This window comes from Cavia porcellus, unplaced genomic scaffold (assembly GCF_034190915.1).
Source record: "Cavia porcellus strain 051 isolate PalLab524CR breed Dunkin Hartley unplaced genomic scaffold, mCavPor4.1 scaffold_12, whole genome shotgun sequence".
NCBI classification, from domain to species: Eukaryota; Metazoa; Chordata; class Mammalia; order Rodentia; family Caviidae; genus Cavia; species Cavia porcellus.
In genome coordinates this window covers 42,325,196-42,352,728 of record NW_026947495.1, presented here as the reverse complement: position 1 = coordinate 42,352,728, position 27,533 = coordinate 42,325,196, and the positions used below count along the sequence as shown (strand labels likewise).

General features: G+C 32.0%; 1 protein-coding gene across 9 annotated transcripts in view; it reads left to right on the top strand.

Moving 5' to 3' along the window:
• The window catches only part of Prpf40a (pre-mRNA processing factor 40 homolog A), a 55,048-nt gene that overhangs the window by 11,571 nt on the left and 15,944 nt on the right, over positions 1 to 27,533 (top strand). For 5 of the 9 annotated variants that reach the window (XM_005007692.4, XM_003478691.5, XM_063259099.1 and 2 more), the window contains exons 3-13: positions 3,405 to 3,485; positions 4,432 to 4,462; positions 6,190 to 6,206; positions 19,573 to 19,683; positions 21,809 to 21,929; positions 22,163 to 22,216; positions 23,708 to 23,732; positions 24,496 to 24,861; positions 26,390 to 26,498; positions 26,931 to 26,995; positions 27,357 to 27,521. In XM_005007692.4, the coding sequence (XP_005007749.1) occupies positions 3,405 to 3,485; positions 4,432 to 4,462; positions 6,190 to 6,206; positions 19,573 to 19,683; positions 21,809 to 21,929; positions 22,163 to 22,216; positions 23,708 to 23,732; positions 24,496 to 24,861; positions 26,390 to 26,498; positions 26,931 to 26,995; positions 27,357 to 27,521 (1,145 nt within the window). The remainder of the gene's footprint in view (positions 1 to 3,404; positions 3,486 to 4,431; positions 4,463 to 6,189; positions 6,207 to 19,572; positions 19,684 to 21,808; positions 21,930 to 22,162; positions 22,217 to 23,707; positions 23,733 to 24,495; positions 24,862 to 26,389; positions 26,499 to 26,930; positions 26,996 to 27,356; positions 27,522 to 27,533) is intronic. The other 4 variants (XM_023561012.2, XM_013142455.3, XM_063259101.1 and 1 more) reach the window with 1 other exon arrangement.

The following is a 27,533-nucleotide window of genomic DNA, read 5'->3' as shown; positions in this document are numbered from 1 at the left end:
AGATATATATCAACTCTCTTGTAATATACTAATATACCTAAATTTAAAAAAAAGTGCTTCCCTGCAATAATTTTGAGCCCATATGCCATTTTTATTGACATTTAAACTGTTATCAAGGTTGAGATACTGTTATTTTATATGCTCCCAAGAGGGAAGAGGAAACCTAAGTAGGAAGTATGATTACAGTGAATGCCGAAATATTTAAAAATTGTGCTGTCCATGTGAAGTAAGAGAGTACATCTAGCAAGCATAAAGTAACAACAGAGTAATCTGAATATCAACTTTGGGTTATTGGGAAGAGGGAAGGACAAATCACTTAGAGGATTTAAGCTACAAGCCAGCTATTCTTACAAGCTTGTAGCCTAGATTCCCATTAATACTGTGGTGTTAAAATGATAATAAGTAACTTTACTGGGCATGGTAAAGTAATCTTAGCTTGTAATCTTAACACTCAGGGTGCTGAGGCTGGAGGATCTTTGCAGGTTCAAGACCAGCCTGGGCTACAAAGTGAACTCAAGGCCAGTTTGAACTGCAGAACAAGACCCTGTCTCAAAAAGTCAAAAGCAAAACAAAACAAAAAAAACCACTACTTGTCAGGTGACTGATGTTAAGTCATTAGAAGTCCTCTGAAAGAATTCCACTTCAAACATAAAGATTGTAAAATGAATGACCGTGTTTTTGATATTCAAGAACTAATAAAAAGGAGAATCACTACAGCAGTTTCACAAAGTAGATTTTTCAGACTTGCGAACAAGTGCTTTCTGTGGCCTCTACAGGCAGTCTAAATTTGTCACATTTGTATAAATTTTATATGAGATAAAGTATTTTGCATGTTGATGTTTTTGTTTCTTGGTTTCATGTTTATAATATCACAGGTTTGGTTAAGCATTGTATAAAGGAGCTGTTTTGGACTATTCGGTGGTATATCATTTAGAAATTTCATAGATAAAGTTTATCATGTAAAACAAGCTTAATGAGTCTTTACCTCCCAAAATTTATAAGGATTACTAAGAGAAAGTGGAGTTTTTCACTTGCTCATAAATTTCATTGTATAACCAATACCATGAATCCTGCCATAGAGGAAAATTTTTGAGGTGTTTTAAAGTTTGAGCTGTGGGAAGGATAGTGAAAGAGGCAACTTTCTCAAAGTCTGTGTGTTCTATCATTTGCTGTCTTTTTGGCCTGGTTTAGTAACCTCTTGTTATATGTAGGTTTTATTTGGCTTTGTTTTTTAAAATGAAGTTTGATCCGTTATAAATGAAAATGTTCCCACTTAGAGTTAAGTTCTCTTGCTCTTTGTACTGCTACCACATTGCACTGTGGAGGTTTGGTTTTGTTATTGTTTTATCGTACTGTTTAAAATGTTTTTTCATTCTTCTGTGGAAAGTTATTTTTTTTCTCTTAGGTTTTAAAACTGATTTCTGAAATTAGCTTAGAATTCTGCCTTTGCATATGGTACTTTTGATTTTAAATTAAACCACTGTGAAGTAGGTGATTTCTGTTGTCTCTTGCCACTGTGCTTCTGTATTACTTTTCCCATATAACTAATCCAGATTCAATTTATTTTGCATTAGCCTCATGTAAAATTGTGAGGATTTATTTGTTTGGACAATATGTGAACTAATGGTGATGAACTTGTGGTACTTGTGCCACAGCTGGCTGTTTATACCATTGAAAGCCCTAAAAGGTTCACCACCACAAGTCTAGGAGCAGGCCTGGTTCTGTCTTGTTTGATGTATTCACCAAACCCACCCCATCCTACACAGGTATATGTAATTTCTCTAATAAGAGTTTTACAGAGGCTTGTCAGTGCTAAATCCTATGCCTTTTTTTTTTTTTTTTTTTGGAAGGAGGTGTCATATATTCCAGGTAGGCCACTACTTCTGTTCACAACTCACAAATTCTATTGAAAAGTTGCTTAATGATATTTAAACAGTTGATTGGGGTTTTTTGTTTTGTGTTTTGTTAAGCAGAGTGTCGCAGTTGAGACAGACTACTTGTATTGTTCAGACCGGTCTTGAACTCACTATATAATCCAGGCTGGCCTTGATATTCCAACAGTTCTCTTGCCGCAGCCTTCCAAGTGCTGAGATTAGAGTTGTGTGTTACCATAACCGACTTCAGTTGATTGTTTTTTAATCCATTAATTTTGTGCTGATTTATTTTACTAGATATTTTAGCTTTGTTTGGCCTCATGAATTGACTTTGACAAGTAATAAAATTCGGTGTGATTGTTTTTGTCTAAGCTTTAATTTGTGTGTTCTTGTTGATCAATATGCTTTCGCTTTTATGTTCCCTTTTCTCTAATTTGAGATTTGATTAACTGATTGCCTTGTTCCAGTATCTTTGGTTATCAGAGGTAAATTTTGTCCACTTTTTGGTTTCCTTAGGTCCTTTCGATATTCATATTAAAATTATAATGTGGAATTAAACTAACATTAAGCATTGGGTTGTATCTTTTATACCTGCATTAATTGTCATGATTTTGATTCATATGTAAAGAAAATTCATAGATTTGAATAGTGGTCCTTTGTAAAACAGATTGAACTCAAATACAGTAGTACCTTGATTGACAAATGCTTTTGTTTGTGTATGATTTGATTTGCAAAGAAAAGTGCTTGGCAAACTTTTGTTTTTGTTACAAACTCTATATCTGGTGACAAACATGACTTCAGACATCTTTCTCCACACAAAAAATTTTTTTCCAAAATTGGGGGAAAAATTAAGTTCATGAATCAAAGTGCCACTGTATCTTTAGGAATTTGTATATGTACTATTAAATTTCTTGTACAAGAGAAGGGACAAATGGTGTATTATTACAAGTTTGTTTTCTTGTATATTTTTAAGGCACTTGTTTACATTTTAAGCACTTTTGATCTAAGATTTTGAAAAGAACCAGGTCATTGATACATTTTATTCAATACAAGTATTAAAAGGCAGAAGAAAAAAGTATTGAAAAGGCTTTAGATTTTCTTCCTCCAAACAGGCAGAAAAGCCTGAATGTTCGCCTAAAACTAAAATGAAGTGAATATTCTTAAGTTTAGGCTAGAAATAATACAATAATTTGTCCTTTTTTTTTTTTTTTTTTTGGACTGGAAATTGAACTCAGGACTTTGTACGACTTGCCAGGCAGGCCCCTGTGCTGCTGAGCTATATCTCTGGCCCCAGTAGTTTGTATACTCGTATACTTTCTATACTCACTTGTTAAAAGTAATTTTCTCTCTACACTGTAGCGTGAACATTACAACATATCATTGATAGAGTACTTCATTCATTCAACAAGCACCTACTAAGCATACTATTCATACAATATCATTTCAGTGGGTTTTATTAATTTATACAGTGTTTAGGATTAATTAAACGTTTTGGTCTTACCTGGTAAACTTTTTTTACTTCTGTTTTAGATGCCTGGAATGATGTCTTCAGTAATGCCTGGAATGATGATGTCTCATATGTCTCAGGCTTCCATGCAACCTGCTTTACCGGTAATCTTATGAAAACAACTATTTTCTGTGGTGTTTTTTTTTTTTTTTTCAGTTGATTACTTTTATATGTGTAATGATACAGATCCTTTATAGTCAATCGTGTTAGCCTTATAAATGATTTTGGAGAATTACAATGCAATATGGGACTTAACAGTGGACTTTTGGTTTTAGTTTGTGTAAGTTGAAATGATGAGTGTTTATATTTTTCCTAGTAATAAAGAGTAAATGTTTACTTTAATGAGTGCTAATTAAAAACTGATAAATACAGTTTAATAATAGATTTACAAATCAGAGGATTTGATTTGCAGTCCAGATCTCATGTAGACTTCAGCTGTGGCAAATTACTTAGAAAATATTTGAACAGACTTAATGCCCTAGTTGGGTAGCAACACATAGTTTGTGTACCACCATACCTTGTACAAATTACTACAATCTTCAAATTAGTTAACTTCTTTATTTCCTGATAACCTAGTGGCTATATTGTACAGGTATGACAGACTCTCTTAGGGTGGTAATTTTGCAGTGTTTTACACAAAACCATAAGGCCTTACATATTTTAAAATTCTGAATTAGAAAGTAACATTTGGCATACTATTTGTTAGGTAAAAATTTCCTGTGGAGGCTGGGCAGTGCCTTACAATTTCTAGTAACACTTGCAGATATTCACTTTGAGGTGTAGGATAAATAAACAGTATAAATGGTTTGGTTTCATTCATGACAGGTTTTGTACAATAATGAGCTTCCTTGTCATGCAGAGTTGGTTTGCAGAGCTTTGTGGGTTTCAGAATTCTGAGTAAAAGTAAAACCATTAAAACTTGTAGAGTTTTTGAGTCAATAGCTTGGGTATTGTACATAAAAGGAAGGGACTAACTTTCTGTGTTCTGTTAGTAACATAAAAGTGTAGTTAAAGACATAAATATTAATTATTTCATTTTTCTTCTTACAGCCAGGAGTAAACAGTATGGATGTAGCAGCAGGTATGCATATCATGTTGATCAATTTCATTTGGATAGATACAGCTATATTGCAGTGAGGAACTTAAGACTTCATGATCACTTCCTTGTGTCTTTTCAATTTTTTTGGCAGTAAGAAATAGGAATAAACATTTACAATTGAATTCTTAAGAAATTATCATAGATTTAAGTGAGAAGTTCTAAACCAGATTTATTGTATAAAAGAGGTTTTGATTCCCAGAGTGATTTTAAATTTTTTAGTTACTACACACATGTAAAGTATAGATCTTAATAACAGTTTATGTTGAAACGTTAGATGATCTGGATTTCAGTGTTTTAACATCAAGATAATAGGTACTCGCAAAATATTTGTGAATGAATGAAGTCAGATTCTGTACTTTTCCTCAGCAAACATGGGAATAGGGTAGCAGCTCCATACATTACATATGAAGCTCCTTGAGCTTCTGGTTCTCTCTCCTTGGGCTTCTGGTCTATTTCATGTCAGTCTCATGGCCCTTGTAGTTGTTGGCCTTTAAAAGCCCTGTCTTTTCATTTTTGTTTATGTTAGGACCAATATTTGATCATTTTGACTAGTGAGACTTGTATATAATAATGCTTTGGTTATTCATGAATAGGAAGTTTTCCATATAAATTAAAATACCAATGCCTGAACATTGTCCTGTGAATATATCAAATTTTTGTTTTAAATGTTACTGGTTGAAGCATGTTGAAAATACATGTGTGCTTTTCTATAAATTGGTCTTTTTAAGATGTTTCATAAATTTCATTATTTGCACTGTTTGTTCCAAAATACCTACTATATACAGTTTTTAAAGTCTTTTGTAGATATGTGTTTCCTGGGTACTATTACCTAAGTAATCCTGAAAAATTACATTAAAACTTACTTTTAATGACTTTTGCAACGTTTTAGTTTTACTGTGGGCATCTGTAGTAGTTCTCATGTTTGGGGTTTTTGTTTTGTTTTGTTTTTTTGCTTTACAATCTTTGTTTTCTTATTATGTACAATTTTAACTCTCCCAGTATCATAGCATGAGGTTTATCCACAGCATGATTATAGCTAATTGCTATGTACAATTTTAAATTAACTAGTTCTTATGTTAAAGATTGTTTTCACTAATACATTTCAAAATCTTTCAAATCTCAAAGGGTTTTCTGAAGTATGTAGGGGTAGTACCATCTAAAGAATTTTCAGCAGTGATAGGAATTTTCTGTAAACTGGACTATCAAATACAGTAGTCAATAACCACAGGTAATTACTGAGTATTTGAAATGTAGCTAATAAATACCAAACCAATTTTTCTAAAATTTTTATTTAATCTGTTTAAATTTTAATTTAAACGTAAATATGTTGTAGCCAATGGCTTTTGCTTTTATACAGCATAGATTTAGAACTTGAGATAGTTGCAGGTCCCAGAAATCTAATGCATAAGACTAGAGCCCAGAGACATTATTGTGCTTTTGTAATATGTATAGCAAAGAAAGAAGAGTTAGGTGAGATATAGACACGTATAGTGGTAAGAAGAGAAACTAAAGATAAGATGTATACTTCTTAAACTGGCTCCAGGTGAGTTTAGATATTGAAAATACAAGTTCTGAAAATGCTTTGCTCTATACATGTTCATTTGTGGGAAAGAAAACCAAGGAGGAGGAAATAATGTGAATTAATGTTGAAATGTTTAAAAAGGAGAATATGATTTATCACTGTAAATATTTTATTTTTTGTCTTTTAGGTGCAGCATCTGGTGCAGTAAGTACTGTTTTAATTTCTGAAATAGGTATATTGCCCTATGTTTACCCTACTACACTGATCTTTATTTCTATTCTAAACATAATCCAAATTATTCCATAGTTTCTAATGCCAAAGATTGAATAATTTTAAAATTTGATTCATTTTAAAATTAATTTTGATGGAATTTAAAAGACAAATTGTGTCCTTGTGTTAGTGTAGCTATAACAAAATACTGAGCTGATAACTTTACAAAGAAGAGAGGTTTCTGTGGATCCCAGTTTTGAAGACGGAAATGTCCCAAGATTGGGGCACTTCATCGGTAAACCTCTAGTAACAGCTACGTGGCTACCTCACAGTGTAAAAGAAAACATTAAATACATAGCGAGAATACATGTAAGAACAGTCTGTAGGATGTGTGGAAGTTACATGGTTAAAGAGGGAGAAAGAGCTGAAGCATTAATTCCTCATAATAACCTCTTAGTCACCTCTTAAAGGCAGCCCTCCCCAACGTTGCCACATTGAGGACCACAGTTAGGAGAAATCATATTCAAACATAGCAAATGATAATTGCGTGTGTTAATGTATAAATTCTTTGAATTTAATTCTTTCCAATCTTTTGAATTAAAAGAAACAGTACATGTAGATATACAATAATTATTAATCTTGTAATTTTCAGTTAAGTATTACATAAAAATAGAAGTAATTTATCCTTGTTCATTATTGTAAATCTAATGTACGTTTTTTTCTAATATTGTTGTGCCTCTGTATCTTTCAGAGATTGATTCTAGGACCCTCTAGTGAATACCAAAATCTACTGGTGCTTTAGTTCCTTATATAAAATGCCTTTGTATTTGCGTATAACTTATGCATATCATTAAATAGTTTAATTAACTCTTCTCTAGATTAATAACCTAATACAGTATAATTGCTTTATAAGTAGCTTAGTGCTGTGTGGATTAGGGAATAATTTTAAAATGTTTCTACATGTTGAGTCCAGATAATTTTTTTTAAGATAGTATTCATACCTTTTAGTGATGCTTTTGAATATAGTAATCTTTCAAACATGTTGATGTTTTCCATGTGTTAGGAAAAGCTAGTGTTAAGCTTTAGGCCACCACTGAAGATAGCTATTTTATTCTTGCTAATATGAACCTCAGGGATTTTCATTTTTTGCTATTCCATAAAGAGCAATCAAAGGAAAATATTCCTAGTGCTTGTTCAACCAAAACAATAGTACCAAAAAAGTAGCTTATCCTCCATTCTGTTTCATTGATGTTTTGTTTTGTTTTGATTTTTGTTTTCTGTGGTTTTGGGAATTGAACCCAAGGCTTTATGCATAGCCCCTGTTCCATTGGGCTACATCCCAACCCATTCATACAGTTACGGCTAAAGAACTACAGAAAACTTTGAATTGACTGCAACAAATATTTTAATCTTTTACATCTTGGGGGAAATTTTTTTGAAAACTTTGTATAATGTTTCTTAAAATGTTTATGTCTTTTGCTTTAAAAGGTAAACAAAATCGCCCCGCCCAGCACTCTTCTGTTAAAGGACTTGCTTTTATCTTTGAAAAAAAAGGTTCTGTTTTTCCTATTTATTTAGGTAATATACATTTACTAGAAAGAAAACAATGCATATGTACAGTAAGTCACAAGAAAGTAAAATTTACCCAGAATGAGGAAACCAGAACTGATTTTTCTTGTTTAAAAGTTAACTCTTCAAAAATCTGTGTGGGCCTAGTGTGATGGCACACTCCTGCAATCTCTGTACTCTTGAATACTCCAGGGATTGAGGCAAAGGCATCTCCACAAGGTTACGTAGTAAGTTCAAGGACAGCCTAAGTTTACATAGCAAAATCTCATCTCATAAAGAAATCTCTGTGGGCTGACTTCCATGTATAGTCATTTAGATGATATCATAAAGTATACTGTGGTATATGTATACTATTAATTTGTTTTGTTGCCAGTCTTTTTTAAAAAATTTTTTAAATTTTATTTTAAAGAGGGTAAAACAATACAGAACAAAGCAGATCAGAAGAAAACAATGTAAGTGACATAGATTTCAAAGATAACAGGAGATCAACAGTGGCTAGCATAATGTCTCTTTCTTGTAAATAGTTATCTATAACTTGACACAATGAATTCATACAAATGAAATGTTATTAAACTGATCAGAACAAAATAATGAAGGCGTTATAGGCCTTGAAAACCAGACAGTAGGAAAATCAACAATGGCAACTGTAATGTCTTTTTCTCTTCAAAGTAACTGTCCATACCTTCATGTATGTTGAAATTAAATAATTCAGAACAGACTAAAACCACTCTAAACAAAGAATAAAAGCATTACTGGATTTCACAGCATGATCATAGATCAGCAGTGGATACCATAATGTCTCTTTCTTCAGAGTAGCTGTTTATTTCATCACACATAATACAGTCGATTCTCATAAACTGGAAGAAGTTCTAGGTGTGTATTAGCCTCTACATGTATTCTTATCCTTTCTGCACTAGAGGGAAGAACAAAGCAATATTACCACAAAAACAAGAAACAAAAAAGACAATAGCAGAGTGCAAAATAATGGTAATATAGGCCTTTTAAACAAGATGGTAGGAACTTAACTAAGGTTGTTATTTTACGTAGTGATCTTCAAAAGAATTCCTCAGATCACCAGATACAAACATGCAAAATTGTTCCAATCCTATGAATGTTAAATGTTTTGTTCCAAGAACTAATAGAATTTGTTGCACAATCATCTTAGCTATCCTAAGTGTGTTTATACAAATTTAGATATTTTTTCTTTTCCTTCCCTTTTTTTCCCCCTCCATTTCACTGAGATTATATTTTCCCCCCTTTTAGCAGATTCTTAACCTTTTACCGTATTTATTGAGGATTTTGTATCTTACATAATCTTACCATTTCTTTCACTAGAGAGACAATATGATATTTATACATGTGAGTTTGATTCACGTTGCATCCATTTACTTATAAATATCTCAATGTGCTCATTCTTTATCGCTGAGTAGTACTCCATTGTATTTTTCTCCATTCCTCAGTTGATGGACACTTAGGTTGTTTCCAAGATCTGGCTATTACAAATTGTGCTGCTATAAACATGGGTGCACATATATCACTGTGGTATGATGTTGGTTTTCAGTTCTGGGAATATGCCCAGAAGTAGAATAGCTGGGTCAAATGGGACTCCCAATCCCAGCTTTTTGAGGAATCTCCAGACTGACCTCCACAGTGCTTGCACCAGTCTACACTCCCACCAACAGTGCAGAAGAGTTCCTTTTTCTTCACAGCCTCTCCAACATTTGTGGTTGGTAGTTATTGATTCTGGCCATTCTTTCTGGAGTGAGATGGAATCTCAGTGTGTTTTAATCTACATTTCTCTAATGAGCAATGATGCTGAACATTTTTTCATGTATTAATTTGCTGTTTGTATTTCTTTCTCTGAAAAATTGTGTATTCATCTCAGACGCCCATTTTTGGATTGGGTCTTTGAATTTTGGGAGTCTGATTTTTTTTTAATTCTTTTATATTCTAGACAGAAGTCTTTTGTCTGAAGGACAGTTGACTAAGATTTTTTCAAAATTCATGGGTTTCCTTTTTACTCTGTTGGAGATTTATTTCAACGTGCAAAATCTTTTTAATAAGACGACATCCCAGTTACTGATTCTGGGAAGTATTTTCCATGTAGTTTGATTTTTGTTCATGAATTCTCTGCCTACCCTTATGTCTTCAATATTTTTAACCTACTTTGTCTTCCAGCAGATTTAATGTTTCTATTTAGTATTTAGATCTTTGATCCGTTTTTACTTTAGTGTGTGCTCATAGGCTTATGTCTAGTTTTAGTTTTTAGCATATGGAGAGCCAGTATTTCCAGCACTACTTACTAAAGAGACTATCTTTCTTCCAGTGAATGTGTTTGGCCCCTTGATGAAAGGTAAGGTAGCTGAGTGTTTATAGTTGTAATTATATCTTCTAGTCTATTCCATTGACCTTCAGATCTGTTTTTATTCCAGTATAATGTTGATTTTATTATAGTAGCTTTGTAGTATAACTTCAAGTCAGGGATTGTGATGCCTCCTGCCTTGCCTTTGAATGTTATAGATACACTTAATTAGTTGTGAGTTTTGGTATTTATTTAATAAGGGAAGTTTTCATAGTTTTTAAGTTGTTTTCTGGCTAGACATGGTAGCACATGTCTGTAATCCCAGCACTTGGGATGGTGAGTTATGAGTCATGGCTAGTCTGGACTGAACTTAGTGAGTTCAAAGCCATCCTAAACTACATAGGTAAACCGTCTCAAAAATTTTGCTGGTCATTTGTTGATTCCACTTTTTCATACCACTTGTCACAGAAATGTCAGAAATGATTGTATTTTTTAGTTAATGAATTCTTGAACTTTTACAATTGAGAAGTTCACTCATCCCTTATGTTACTCAGTTTCATATGTGTTCTATAAGAGCGTTGTTATAGTATTGAATCTTGATTCTTCTAATTTCTGCAAGATAGCCACTTGTGTAAGTTATCAGTCTTATTTAATTGAAATTTTTTTGTTTGTTTGTTTGTTGGTCATATAGCAAATTCCCGTATATTCTGCTGTCTAGTTCAGGTTTTTCTACTCCATTATCTGTTTGTTTGTGTATTTCTAGCCAAGTGTTAATTTCTTCCTGTAGGATGACTTCGGTATTTATTTAATAAGGGAAGTTTTCATAGTTTTTAAATTGTTTTCTAGCTAGGCATGGTGTAGTACATGTCTGTAATCCCAGCACTTGGGATGGTGAGGCAGGAGGATTGATATGAGTGCATGGCTAATCTGGATTATACATAGTGAGTTCAAGGCCATCCTGAACTACATAGGGAGACCCTGTCTCAAAAAAAAAAAGAAAAAGAAAATTATTTCCTTAGCTGTTTACAGATAGTAACATGAAACCTCTTACACCCTTTAAAAAAATAAAATTGATTTTCTTAATACCTGAGATTGTATTTGAATTTTGGAAAAATTAACATTTATTATGCATTTTTTAAAAATCATTCCAGCCAAAAACACTGAATTTCTTTGAAAGCATGCTGTTTTATTCTTTCACTTACAGTGAAATGTGAGTTGACTTCAGATTGTGGTCGTTATCATTGCTCTTTAGGGACTGTAATACTTAATAACAGGTTTAAATTTTTCTCCCTAAAAAATCCTATCCATCTTTCATTCTATTAGTACATAGAATTGTGTAGAATTGTGCTGTTTTGATCATTATATTGTGCTTCTGATCATTTGTATGTGATTTTATGACTAATAAACTTAGTGAACATCCTTAAATAATGACAGTTTTTTTCTCCTTAAAGGTATTACTATTTTCTCTTTATGGGCTAGGTAGAACCTTCGGTGCCCTATTAAGTAGAAGCAGTTATAAACTTAACATTATTTTCTTCCCCTAAATGACTATGTATAACTTTCTCCATTAAATGTAGTGTTAACTATAATTATTTGGTATATAACCTGTATCAAAATAAAGAAGCTTTCTTCTGTTCTCACTTTGCTGATAGAGTTAATACATATTGAATGTTGAATTTTCACATGTACTTGTTTTATCATTTGTGCTTCTTTAGAGAAGTGTGTATTCATTTCATTTGCCCATTTTTCGATTGGGTCATTTGTTCTTGGAGCTATAATTTCTTTCTTTCAATACATTTTTTAAAATTCCCTAGTGCTTTTATGTATCATCTCAGATAATCACACGGTGCTTCTAGATTGTTACTATGTAAGTGCAGAGATTAATTTCCTGACATTGTCATCTTTGCATTTTTAATATGCACTCTCACGTGCCTATTTAGGATGCCATATTTCTCTGAAAATAAAACTGAGTCATTAGGTATTCAGATACAGTCATGTCTTCTTCTGTAACATTGTCATAACTCCAGACTCTGAGTTCCATGAATTTCTTTCAACTATTCCCTTTAGTATTAATGTCCTGATTTTCTCATGTCCAGCAGTAGAGCTGTCTTAAACAGATGTGTCTTTTCTATGTATCCTGCTCATAATGCATTGGCAACACAGCTGTAAGTGGTTTTATCCTATGAATTCTTCACCCAAGTCAACTCAAGTTAAAGACTTACAAGACAGCAGTAGCAACAAAAGTGATGACAGTTAAAAATGATGAGCTGCACAAAAGTGACCAAAAGTTGCAAGCACTAGAATTCAAAAAGCGTTTCTTTATTTCACATGAGTGCATTAAGTACTGTGTTCGACTTTAGCAGCACATACACGAGTGCATCATTACATAATGAATTATGAAGATTCATATTAGACAAACCATGTCCATTTATTATCAAGCGTGTATATTATTCATGCATTGTATCTGTGTTTCAATTGGTCATTCATCAGTAAGTCTCAAATTCATCTTTTTATAAAGGTGTTTATCTTTTGCCCAAAGGCAATTGCATGGATATTTTCAAATAATTAATTTTAGGGGATAGTGCTGCATACATTGTAATCCCAGTACTCAAGAGGCTGAGGCAGGAGGATCATAGCAAGTGTGAGGCCAGCGTGGTGTTTTATACAGTGAGTTAAGGACATTCTGAACTATGTAATGAGACTGTCTCAAAAAAAAAAAAAAAAAAAAAGTTAATTACAATCCATTATCATTTATTTTTAAAATCTGTCAGTATTATTTATAATTATATATAAATATTTTATAATTCAGTACATCCATCATAGGTTGAAACATGTACCAAAGACATTTGTCTGGCTGATCTTAACTGGAGCTTATTTTTAGAGTAGTCTTAAGTCTTCTTTTCTGGTTTAGTATAAGTTTTGGGGAAATGTAGATGTGTTTTTTAGTTCCTTCTAAATTTAGTTCATGAATACCTCATCTAGGTTCTTTGTATCTGGGAAATAGTTCTTCTCTTTTTGGTCTCTAGCACAGCTTGTATTAAATGCAAAGTAATTTGTTTCTTAACTTGATAGAACACAACTAAAGACTAACTGAATCTTACACTTTTTGAGGTTTTTGATTACTATTCCATTTAGTTTTTTTTAGTGATTATTGATTTGTTCTAGTGTCCTGTTTTTAGTTTATTTTTGCAGAAATTATGCATTTTATTGAAATACACTAGTTATTTAGCATAGGGTTTTAAATCGTATCTATCCTTAATCTTGTTTTTTTTTGTTTTTGTGGAGGTGACTATCCAATTTATTTCTCCTATCTTTATTTCCTTCTTAGGAATGGTATTGCTCTTTTTCTAGCTTCTGATGTGCTTTTAGCTCATTGAATTTTTTAAAGTGCCATATAAGTTTTAGCATACAGATTTATCGTTGTTATTCTCCCTCTTTTATGCTCCATCCCCCATTTGATTTATTGTTACTAAATGGTATGTTTCTGTTTCAGACTTTCTTTTTAAAACAGATTTTTTTGTTTCCTAGCAATTTTAGGTTCTCGGCAACATTGACAATTCTTACCCTCCCATATATTAGCCTCCCCCATAGTCATCATGCTTTATCCCAGAGATGACAAATCTACATTGTTATCACCTTAAGTTCATAGTTAACTGTAGAGTTCACTCCTGTCTCAGATTTTTTTTTTTTCTCCTTACTGAGACAAAATACCTGGTACCCAAAGTTAATGTGGAAAAGTTTATTTGGCTCACAGTTTATCAGCTGTCTGCATGTTTGGGTGGTGTGGCAGACAGACATCACAGAGAACAAACAGTTCATGGTGGACAGATGGTAACAAAGGATGATCACAGCTCTTTCTATCCCTTATTATCTTACTCAGGGTATTTAGGGTGGGTATCACTCACACTGTTAATCCTAGTGCCCTTGAGCCTAGCATTGCACCATGAGTCAATACCATTGTCATACATTTTAGATCGAGCACCCTCTGAAAAGCCCCACCTATGAGTGCATGACACTTTAGGGGGACATCTAGACACAAGCCATAGCACTCCTGATTCTATACATACTACGGATTTTGGCAAATGTATAATGAAGCATATCTACTATAATAGTATCATACAAGTACTATAGTTTCATTTCCCTAAAAAAGCCCCTGTGCCATTCCAATTCTAGCACCCGTTAATTAATCTCTTTAGACAGTGGTCCTTTTGGTTCATGAATAATTTTCTCTGTGATTCTTTAGGTCCATGAACCGAAGTATCACTGTAGTGTCTCCATAGTTTGACATTTTTTAAAACGTGACTGGTTGGTTGAAAACATAATATGAAACCTTTTATAATTGGCTTCTTTCAGTTAGTAGTGTTGCATTTAACCTTCCTCCCTGTCTTTTCATGTCTTAATAACTAGTTTCTTTTTAACACTGAATAATACTCCTTTGTCTGAATATAGAATATCCCAATTTAATTATCCATTAAACATAAGGAAAGGATATTAGGTTGTTTCCAAGCTCTGACACTTAGGAATAACGCCACTGTAAAGATCTATGTGCAGGATGTTGTGTGACCATATACTTTTCAGATTGTTTGGGAAAATGTCATGATACTCATTTCCTGGATAGTGTAATAAAATAATGCTTAATTTAGTAAAACTCTTCACACAAGACTCTGTCTTCTAAAGAGGCTATATATACCATTCTGAAGATCCGTGAGCAATGAATGAGAATTTCTTTTGTTTTGCATACTTACCAGTATTTGATTTTATTAGTGTTTTGAGATTTTGCAGTTTAACAGTGATATCTTTTCATTAAATTACGGTTTCTTAATAAAGTGTGATGTGAGGCATCTTTCATATGTATATGTCTATATGTGTCTTCGGTGAAATGTTTTTTAATCAAATTGTTTTCTTTAGAGTTCATTATGTATTACAGGTAACACTTTTTACTAAATGTCTTTTATATATATTTTCTCTTACTCTATACCTTGTCTTCTCATTCTTTCCAGTGTCTTACAGAGCAGAAATTTTAAATTTGCATGAAAATCAAATATTTCAGCCTATCAATTTATTTCATGAACTGTGCTTTTCTGAGGTAATTTTTTACAATAAGTTAGACATTTGCATTATGATCAGAAAGCAAAAGTCTAAAAGATTCTTTGGAATTTCTTAAAGTTTCATTTATATTTTTATTCAAGTGTCATTTTTAGAAATTTTTGTCTGCAGTTTAATTTATTTGGTACTCTAGTAACTGACTTTATGTTTCATTTGTTTGATCTACTTAAGATAGGTATTCAAAACTTTAGCTAGAAAACATAAATAAATCATCCTTTTTTCCTTGTGCTTTTGTTTTGTATATTTCAGCATAAAATTGCTATGTATGTTCATAGTAGTAAGTTTTTGTTCTGTTAAGTTTTACACTATACAGTGTTCCTCTTTTTCTATTATGGTTTTAACTTTAAATTCTGCTTAGTTGGGACAGAAGCTGTTTTGTACAGCTAAGAAATCATTTTCCTACATTTTTAAATTAACTGAAAATCTATTCAATGCTATGATTATATTCTTCAAGTCTAATATTATTTAGCTGTCTTATTTAATGTGGTATCTCAGTTACTTTACTCTTATTGCTGAGACAAAATAACTGACCCCCACGCTCACAGTTTATAGAGGTTTCAAGCCATAACCATTGAAGTTCATAGAAGTTTCAGACTATAACTATAATCGGCTAACTCCAAGGCTAGGTGGAACATGTCAGAGCACAACATTCAGAGCTATGGAAGACAGCAAATGCAATGAGAGAAGAGGAAGAAGCTTTTTTTTCTGTCCCTTTATACTGTGTCCACTCTACCAGGATTGGGGTATTACTGGACCAGTTAATAGACTGATCCAGCAATCATCTACCCTAAATCCTAGAATTGACCCATGAATCAGTTACAAACTTAGGATTTCATCTATCTGTGAAAAAACTTGTGAGAGCTTTTCTTTTTTAAATTCATGCCACTTTTCTCTTGTTTAATTTATCTTATATGTTGTATAATTATGTGAACATATAGAAATACTTGTCTCTTATATGCACAGAGTTTAGCCCTTTATAAAATTTCTGAGACAAAGACTCACTAAGTTGCCCAGGTTGGGCTCAAGCTTGTTATCCTCCTTCCTTGGCTTCCTCAGGTCCTGGGATTAGAGGTATACACCACTAGTATATATTGGTAACATGAATGGTTCACATTAGCCTTTTTCCTATAGGTAGATACCAAGTTGTCCACTTTTTCACCCTTGAAGAAATCTTAGAGAAAACTTTACTTGTGTCTGTAACAATATTAATGGGATTTCCCAACAGTAAGATAAATCCTCTTTTAACATTGTGTTTCTCATAGTCCTCAGTTATATTCCTTATTTTTCCTGTATAAAAAATGTTAACTGATGATGACTGATTTTCTAGAACTTCCCATTTTCTAATTTAATACAATAAGTTGGGGATGTCATCTGTGGCATAAGTGCAGACTAATACAAAAAGTTTCAGGGAAGAATATCTTAATTCCTATTGACCAGAAAGGCTTATACTATATATTTTCCTGACGTTGGCTCATTCAGCCATTTTTGGGTTTTTCCTGATTCTGTTATAATAGTCATAAGTCTTTCATAGGAAGTTAATTATTGCTTCCTAGAGATCTTGTGTTTAAAAAAGTAGTACATTTGTAAAGTTTCTCTCTAATACTCAGCACTCAATTTATTTTCATTTTATCTTGTAGACTATACTATAAGTAATGTTGCTTGACAACTACTTATGTATCATATTTTATGCTATGAAGGTAGCTTTCCAGTTGTTAGGCTGTTTGATATATCTACTATTTTAGGTGATTCTTTTATCTTCTGCTCAATTATTTACATAATTTGGATTTAAATTCTTTCAAAAGCTATTAATTTCAGACAGAAAGAAGTCAAATTATTACATCTAGGTTGCATATTAAGGCCTTTTTTTAAAAAAAAAAAGTTACCACTAGTAAAACATTTGCCAAGATAAATTATTATCACTCCCAGCATCAACTTTTAAGTATTTTGCATATTATTTAAGACCTTATAGAGCCAAGGGTTTAGCTTAGCAGCACAAGCGCCTGGTCATGTGTTCAATCAACCTTGTATAACTTGTTTGTATTGAAGTAACTTAGCCTCTACTAATGCACAGCGTTTAGAATGGGTAAAATCTAGTCTTTAAAGGTGAACAGGACTGTGGGCAAATTATTAACCCTCCTAAATCTCAATTTTTCTTATCTATAGAATGGAGATAGGGGAGGGGTTATACCTATTTGCTTTTCTCTAGTATGGTTCTGAGTCTGCAGTAGAGTACTAGATACTGAGTCCAACTGGATTTTGCTTAATTAGCTTGTATACCATTCCTCTCCTTGTTCTTTGATGATTTATGTGCTATCCCTTTCTTTTTCATTACATTGTCTCATAAATTCTGGTGAACTTCTCTTTTGTTGATGCCCTTTAGTAGAGGTGATTTGAAAAGTTTAGATATAGTTGTGTAACTCATGGTAGACAGTAGTACAAGTAAGATAGTATAACTTTCAGATGCTACTGAGAACATTAAAAGTTAACTCCTTTATTTTAACATTTACTTATGAACTAAAGTGTTACTCATACAGACAGACATTGTTTCCATATATACATGTCTAATTTCATAGCCTTTTGATGAAAAGATGTTGAATGGAAGTAACGGCAAAATGTTTCTCAGCACCTGTTTAATATTGCAATTATTATGATTTCTTATGCAATGCAATGTATCTAACCTACAGCATGCAATATTTCATTCTGTAGGAAAGCCGAGTGACTTAACCAAATCACTATGGAAAGGGCCAGTCACTTTATTAACACAAATGGCTTAAATTTTATGAAGTCCTTTGAATTCTAGTGATTGTGGGTAATTCCTTTAATAGTAGTTACCCTGTTACACTTTACAGAAAATAAAAATCTTACTTCATTTATATAATAGATATAACTACACTGATAAAGTCATCATTTCTTTTTTCTCCATTTGTACTTGTTTCTTAAACTAACTGATTGTCAATTAGTGTATTTCATCTTTCAAAATCTGAAATTGGGATGAATATTGTATCTATATCTTATGAGTTTCATCATTTCTGTAGCAGTTGTGGCTTAGTTGTGCACAAGTGTACAGCAAAATGCTAACATTAATAGAATGTCAGTGCTTTATAAGAAAACCAAGAAAATAATAGCACAACACCCAAAGAGTAAAATGATTATGATAAAGTGAGAAAAACAATAAATTACATGCGTTTAGTCACATTGCTAAAGAAGGAATCAAAAGTAGATCATCTCTTACTCAGTAAAGTTAATAAGGAAGAAAGAAAAAGTAAGTCAGCACTAAACAAATACAAAAGAAAGGAAAAAATAGCATGTTACCAACATTTTTGAGAAAACAGATGATGGTATTGAAATGGAATAAGCATTAGTCACTGACCAAAAAATATAGTCTCATTGTAAAGAAGTTCAAGGAGGTTGTTTTCTTTTATGTATTTTTACTCGTGTGCACAGAAATAATACTTCAGAGAAATCAAGTTGTAAGATGAAATCTCTTAAATTTATAAAGTAAAAGCTAAGTGGTAGAAGAGCATGTGAGAATGGCAATGATTGAATTTTTCTTCTTCGAAATGTGTATTTCTTAGATTTAAAGAAATATCCTATGGATCACCTTCAGTCATAGATGTTAACATCTAATAAATCTGGTGTCCAAAAATGGAATCCACTACTTTTGAAATCTAGTAATTCATTCACTCATGATAACTTGTTAAAGTTTTTTCAGTAACAGTTAATTTGCATCATCATTATCAGTAGATGTCTCGTTTCATTTGAAAAAATTTTGGTAGTTCTTTTGGAATCTTGTTTAAGATTTATATTATGTATCACACTGGTTGGTTGTGTATAAAACTTTCTCACATCTCTAGTTTTGAGGCATTTGGGTTACATTTTAATCCCTGTTAAATGTCATCTTGTTGGTAGTTTAAATTCTGATTATCATCTACAAGCCTTTTTTTATAGTTTTGCAAGGTATGCCTTTATGGGATGCCAATTTAGTACTGTATCCACATGCATATAGTGTTATTTTGGTGAGAGTAGATAAATGCATTGTTAGTTAACTTGTTTGCATCTAGTTTATATACTGTATTCTTTACCCTCTAGATTTGTGTTGCTGGAGAATTGTCTCATACAAAATTTGCTGTCCTTGAAAGAATACTCATGTCTCATTCTGATAGATGCCCTAAAATTGTGATTGATTCACACTACTTTTGAAGTTCTTTATTGTTTTTAGTTCCCTCCTTGTTTCTATTGACAAATTATTCTGAATATTCTCAATCTGTACCCAATTTATACTTTGGTTTATATTAAATACATTTATTGTCTTAACACTAATGATATTGATATTCGGTGTTGACGGCATTTCACATAATTTATATATTTGGTATTTTTCTTCAGAAATCAATGTGGACTGAACATAAATCACCTGATGGAAGGACTTACTACTATAATACGGAAACAAAACAGTCCACCTGGGAGAAACCAGATGATCTTAAAACACCTGCTGAGGTAAAACGTTAAGGACTTAAAATTGAGTACTATTGAGTATACTGTCACATGTTAGAATTTTGTATTTGATTATCCAAAGAGCATTACAGCTTAAATGTTAGAGAATCTGTAAAGAAACTCAGAGGGTAATGCAGTCACACTAATCAACAATAATAGGAAGCATTTTCTTCTGTAGACTAATTTTATATAGTGAATTTGCTCCTCAGAAAGGTGATACAAAAAATTAATTGGAAGGGATGAGAAGCAGGCTTTCTTTGCTTTCTTTTTACTTTTTGCTTCATATTTCAAACTCTTTTCCTCTTTATAATGAACCCTGGGTGATACTAAATGGTTATCGTTTCATTAAAACTTTCCAAAAAAATTAGATAATGAAGATGAAGTTAAATTACCTATTTAGAGTAGTAAATTTTCTCTTTGCTGAAAATGCCACTGAAACAGTATTTGTTTTGAGAAAATAAGTATTCATATTTTTTGAAATATTATATTTCAAAATACATAAATAACAGCAGTATCCATTTACCTATAAAAATGTCAAATTTTATCTTTTTTTATCACTGGGTAGTAGCCCATTATATTAAAAAACCATGTCTTTTTTAGCCATTCCGGTTGTCTGATGGGCTGATGGTTTGGTTGATGGGTATTTGGATTGTTTCCAAGATTTAGCTATTATAAATTGTGCTGTTATAAACATAGGTGCATGTATATCACTGTTAGGATGTTTTTAATTGTAGGAATATACCCAGAAGGGGAATAGTTGGGTCAGTGCAGTATAATCCTAGCTTTTTCAGAACTCTCCACACGGAATTCCACAGTGGTTGCACCAGCCTACACTCCCAACAGTGAAAAAGAATTCCTTCTTCCCTTTAGCCCTGCCAGCATTTGTTGTTTTCTTGATGATAGTCACTCTCATCTCTCAAAGAACATGATATTGAGCATCTTTTCATGTATTTATTTGCCATTCGTATTTCCTCATCTGAGAAGCATGTATCTCAGATGCCCATTTTTGAGTCTTTGAATTTTGGAGGCCTGATTTTTTTTCAATGCTTTCTGTGTTCTAGATGTAAGTCCTTTGTCATAAGTGAAGTAAACCAGACCCACATGTGTAAACATCGTATTGTCTCACTAGTATGAGAATCTGAAACAGTAGACAAGATCCAAACTGTACAGTAGATATTGTGAGTAGAAAAGAAACTGTTCAAAAGTAAAGAAAAACTGATGGGAGAAAGGGAAAAGGAACAAATGTATGTAAACACAAGACAGTTAAGATAGGTATATAGCTGGGATTTTTTGGTTCATAGAGGAAAATGTTTTGTGCTTTTAATCTTCTGAGCAATGTTTCATGCCTGTATCTCTTGTACTCAGAACTATAACAGTTATAACAGCTATAAAAGTACATAATGTGTTGATTATTGCTACTTTCCTACTAACCTGTTTTGAAACTTTTACTGTTATTTCTTTTTTCTGTTAAAATAAATTTAAGTAAGTAAATAATAGTAAAAGTTGATGGAAGGAAATAAGCTGAATGACTAAATTGGTCTGGCACGCCAGGCTATGCTTAAGTTTTTTCCTAGCTGATACTATTTTTTTGTTGTTGTTTTCTTCTCTCTTAAAAAACTTAGAAACATAAAAAGTATTTTTTTTTTTTTTTTTTTTGCAGGCTACCACCTTAATACATTGCACAGCAGTGTTTGGGAGGGGAGAATTGTAAAGTTTTTTTACTTTAACGCATTACTGATTTATTGTCAGTGATGGTTATCAATTATATATATTTTCCAAAACACTCAGGATTTCTGTTATTTTATTATAGTAGTCTTTTAAGTTTTATATATTAGGTTTCAGTTAAATTGTATGTACATTGTTTACTTATATAAAGTAGTTCACATAGGTTTATAGGAAAATATTAAATTAAAACCTTAACATGACTAAATTAGATTTTGCTTTTCTCCAAATTTCATGCTTTTCCTACTTATATTAGTATTTGAGATGCTTTTGTTAAATATGAATGGTAATTTTTATATATGGTAGGGTGCCTTAACTCAGGTATACTTGGGCAAATTATTTTCTCCAAGTAATCATCATCAGTGGTGATGAATATTTACTATTAACCAAAAGTTTTTTCCTCTAGCAACTGTTATCAAAATGCCCTTGGAAGGAATATAAATCAGATTCTGGAAAGCCTTACTATTACAATTCTCAAACAAAAGAATCCCGCTGGGCCAAACCTAAAGAACTTGAGGATCTTGAAGGTAAAGTGGGAACAGTTTAATTTTTTAATGAAAAGTTGCTATATATGTGTATCATTTGCTTTGAAATAATCCTTCCTCAATAGGATTGTTCAAAGGCCTTATTTTTTAATTAAATAATTAGTGCATTTTAAATGATGTTACAGTTTTATGGGCTCTTATGTTCTTGTTGCTATAGATCTCAGTTCTATAGATTTTAAATAGATTTTTATTTGATTTGATTCCACTGAAACTAGGATACCAGAATACCATTGTTGCTGGAGGTCTTATTACAAAATCAAACCTGCATGGTGAGCTGCTTTGATAATTCATTTTCTGTCATCTTTAACATTTTTAGAGTATGTCACTATATTCACTAACCATAATAGGATAAATCTGCAGTGAAAAAATCTAATTCAAAGCAATTCTTTCATTTGAGGGTTATATTATAAATGAGCTTGTAGCTTTTAAAGTTGTACTTTGATGTTTTAAGAAAACCATTACTATTGGACTTCACATACAAAATTTCTGAATCCTGCTGTGAGTGTTGGGGGTGTGTGTGTGTATATATATATATGAAATATGTAATTTAACCAGTTGGTAATGAGTAGTACATAGTGGAACACCTTGCATATTCGTCAGTTTGAATTTTGTTAGTATATTATCAGCTTGCCTTTAATGCTGATTTTGTTTTAGCATGCCATTGCAAAATAACCTTTATATATTTGTTATGAATTAATTAAGATAAAACACCACACCTCACTTAAAAGGAATGTTTTGTTCAACATCCCTAATTACTCAGAATACCCATGAAATCTAAGAAAAATATATTACTTAATAAAAAACCCAGGAGTTAAAATAAGCAAGATTATAAGAAATGAAAATTTAGCTACTTTGCTTTCACTTGTATTATATAACCTGGTATTATAAATAGTACCAGATTAAAAGCAACAGATCATAGCAAAGTCTATGATAATGTAGTATGATATCTAGAAAGAATAAAAATTTTTAGAGGTATGAGAAATACATTTATCTTTTCCTTGTGCACTTCAGTAGTTCAGATCATTGTATCAGAGAACGTTAGTTTTTATTTAGTGATGATGAGAGATTTTCAGAACTGTTTTCCATTTAAAGTGTATAGTTTTTCAGACATTTTCATAAAGAATTAAGTTTTTAATCATCAACTTCAGGGAGCGCCTCATTCCCTAGTGATGCTGAAAAAAGATACTTTTACTTAAAATAGAAAACAAACTGCATATTTTTAAAGCTAAATTTAAATTATTTATACTAGCATTGGCTAATAATAATATTGTAGATAGGTAGATTTCCAGTTTATTTACAGAATATCAAGCTCATTTCTGATATAACCCTGCTATATAAATACTTGATGTACATAGCTATCTATCTACTTGTCAATGCTAGTATTAAAAAATGTGCTCAAATTTTGTAACTTGGATCCCATTTAGAATTTAGTATCTTTAAAAGCTTTTTAAGTCTCATTCCTCAGGAAAATACTATTCTATTGAAATACACCTTTTAAGGGAATTTTTGCAAGGCTTGAAACCTTGTTGAAAATAAGCTTTTAGTAAAGAGGCTTTCTTAACTTTTCTTTTTGAAATTTGTTTTCATTATTTAATAACTGCTTTGAAATGGACAATTTTGCTCTGTAAAATTGATGTTTAAAATTTTTTTCAGATGATAAATTAAATCCTATTATATGGTACTTTCCTACTAAAGTTTGTTTTTGGTGATTATATTTTAAAACTAAATAGTAGATGAATTTTCTTTTTTCTCTTTAATAGCCATGATCAAAGCTGAAGAAAGCAGGTAAGCAATTTTGTAAATCAGTTTGAATTTATAAGTATGGTCTCTCCTATCATCTACTTGCTTGGGTGGTGTTAGCCTTCCTTACAATATAAATATTACATAATGTTAGGTCTGGTAGCTGTATGTTGTTGGAGGTTTTTGCAGGGGAGAGGTAAGAAAGAAAGATTTTTATGTAAACTTAGGCTCTGTTAGAGATGTAGTGCTTTAATTTGGACTACATCTGTTCAAATAACTGTTGAAATGTCCACAATTTGTTTTTAGTTATTTGGGAATAAATGAAATGCACCTAGATAGGGCTTCCTTTGTACGTTTCCTTGTACTTAAGTGCAGAAAATTTTAAGCTTTTACTGATATTTGTCAAATTTCAGAGCATGACACAATCTAATAGGCATTTTGTAAAATAATTGTGGAACTTTAGGAAATGCAAACTCTTGCATGAGTGCCTGTTACACATAATGATGAAAGTTTGGCTCATTAAAACAGTGCTAGTATGATGGCATATACTTGTAGTCAGTACTATACTCTGTAAGCTGAGGTGGAAGAATCACTTTAGTTCTTGAGTTGGAGACTTGAAGAAAGAAAAGGAAATACTGCTTCATTCTTTGATTTTAATCTTTTAAAATAACTTACTATCACTGAAAATTTTTTCCCTTCAATTTTGATCATTTAATATTACATTAATTTAAAAAGTGGATTGGTTTAGCTTTGTAATTACAATAATGAGAATGACCTGTTTTCTTTCTTTTTTTTTTTTAATGGATAGCAAACAAGAAGATTGCAGCACATCAACAGCCCCAGTTCCTACAACAGAAATTCCTACTACTATGACGACCATGGCTGCCGCAGAAGCAGCAGCTGCTGTTGTTGCTGCAGCAGCTGCAGCCGCAGCAGCTGCAGCTGCAGCCAATGCTAGCACTTCCACTTCTACTACTAATACTGTTGGAACTGTTCCAGTTGTTCCTGAGCCTGAAGTTACTTCCATTGTTGCTACTGTTGTAGATAATGAAAATACAGTAACTATATCCACTGAAGAACAGGCACAGCTTACAAATGCCACTGCTATTCAGGATCTAAGTGTTGAAGTAACTAGCAGTGCAGAAGAAACATCTAAACAGGAAACTGTAGCTGAGTAAGTATAGTAACTTGTGTTCTGAAATTCACTATCAAATTTAGTGAATAAGAAATTCCAGTTGAGTCAGTGACTATTAAATGTATTTAAGTAAAAAATGTTTTGAGAATTAGAATTTAAACTTTTAGAAAAATGTTCATGGTGGCATGTCTTGGCGCAAAACTGTTATAAAATTAATTCACAAAAGTTTTAGGACATAGAGCCAAAGATAAATTTAGTTACAAATTTAAAAGAATGCCAAGCCGTGTCCTTTGAATGCTATATTTGCATGCAAGAGCAATGCAAAATCAGGGTTAACAAAGTACTTACATTTTAAATAAAGGATGAGAATTGTTTGGATTTTTTTGTTGTTGTTTTAATCTTTATATGACTCACCACAGCACTGTGAGGAAGTGGTACTATAGTTTGATATTGAATCAACTACAATAGAAGGTAGATATAGTGTATTGAGTATAGTAGTAGTGAGTTATTATGTTTTTTCCTTAGTTATTGGTTTTCTACTCTCTGCAAAATAATTTTTAAAAGACAGTTTTCTTGAAAAATGCATCACAGATAAGAGAAGACAGTTTATAGACAAAGAAGTATGTCCAGTTATGCAGAAAGCATATATCAAGGCACTCAGCCATAATAATGTAGAAACCACAGTTTTAACATTATGATTATTTTTCTACCATTAAAGGAAAACTCAGACACCGTAACACCATAGCTGGGCATGGTGGTGCCTGCCTGTAATCTCAGTATTGATAAGCTGAAGCAGGACGAGAATTACTGAAATTTAGATGTCATCCTGGGTTGCATAGTGAGTTCAAAGCCTGCCTGAACTATGTATCAAGATCCTATCTCAAAAGCAAACAGCAGAACATTGAAAAAGTCACATGACTCTTAGCCAGACTAAATTGATATAGTATTTTAATGAAGGTCTATGAGTTCACAGTTGACATTTTTTGTTTTTATTTGTGTTGGGTTGTTTTGAGGTCATTGCTTACCAAACTTTTTCCAAAAATACCAGATATTATTGGTTTTGTGTTATACTTTATTACAGTGACTGGTTGTGCTGTGATATAGCAAAATCAAGCCATAAACAAATGTGCATATCTATATTCCAGTGAGACTGTAATTTTATAAAAACTCACTGGGCTAGATGTGGCTAATGGGTTATAGTTTACTGACTGATTTATCTGGAGCTCTACATCTTTTGTCAGGATTTATGTACTTACTCAAATATCAGTTATTAAAGTATTAATATAAAAGCACTGAATAGTGAGCCATTTAGAATTAATCTGTGGGCTACCATAGCTAGTGTTTTAGTGCAATTAAATGTTTTATTTTCATATTTGTGCAGTCTTAATGACTGAAGTTGCAGAAAAACAATTATCTTTAATTTCTTTTTCTTCAGATAAGTATGTTTTCATGGTTTATATTGGAGACTTCATTTTAAATTTGTCAAATAGTTAAATAATATTTCGAGAAGTTTTCTAAATGAAGTTGATGTTTAAGTTACGGATTACGTGTTTAAATTTCTCCCTAGTTTTACTCCCAAAAAAGAAGAGGAAGAGAGCCAACCAGCAAAAAAAACATACACTTGGAATACAAAGGAAGAAGCAAAACAGGCATTCAAAGAATTATTAAAAGAAAAGGTATTTGCTTAGCAGATTTTTTTGCGACATTCAATACTTACCCAATAAACAAAGTTCACTTTTCATCATTTTGATGCCTTTATTTGATAATCCTAAACTCATTAGCTATTATTTGTCTCGTTTTTTTGCTGAAACTTCAGCATGGTACGATGGAAGCACATTTCTTTGTTATTTAATACAAGACTTTTTATTTAAAATCGTTGTTACCATTTTAATCATTGGTCTAAAGAAAATGTGTTCTGTTTAAATTTCAGTTTTTCAGTCAGTAGCTATATTACAGAGTTGCCTTCAATAAAAAATTCTTTTAGAAATTTTCAAAACTTCTGCTAAGGGAATTGCTTGATGTTTGCAGTGAGTATTATACTTGATTCTTTGTTAGAGGATTTTTTCCATACTTGTAAAATTTTAAAGTTTTGCTTAAATGGTTTTCAGCGGGTACCATCCAATGCTTCTTGGGAGCAAGCTATGAAAATGATCATTAATGATCCACGATACAGGTAATACTACATTTCATACACTTTTTATACACTTTCCACTTGAAACATATAAAGCCTAGCACATTTAAAATTTTGTTAGAATGGTAGAATTACATTAATCCCATTCACTTCCATTATTTTAGATATGTTATAAATCAGAAGAATCCAAAGGACTTGTCACACAATTTGATCACTTTGCTACTAATGAAATTAGAATTACTTGAAAACTAAAAACTACTTTTTAGAACCATTCATTGTCTATAATATATTATAGAAAGTTTCTTAATGTATTCATGAAAATAACTACTGTTTTTCAATACAGGAACATTTTCTTCTGGCTTTGTTTACTTATGTATGCTATTGGTACTTTTCTGTTATTTAGTGCTTTAGCAAAATTAAGTGAGAAAAAGCAGGCCTTTAATGCCTATAAAGTCCAGACAGAGAAGGAGGAAAAAGAAGAAGCAAGATCAAAATATAAAGAAGCTAAGGAATCTTTTCAGCGTTTTCTTGAAAATCATGAGAAAATGACTTCTACAACCAGATATAAGTAAGATTTTAA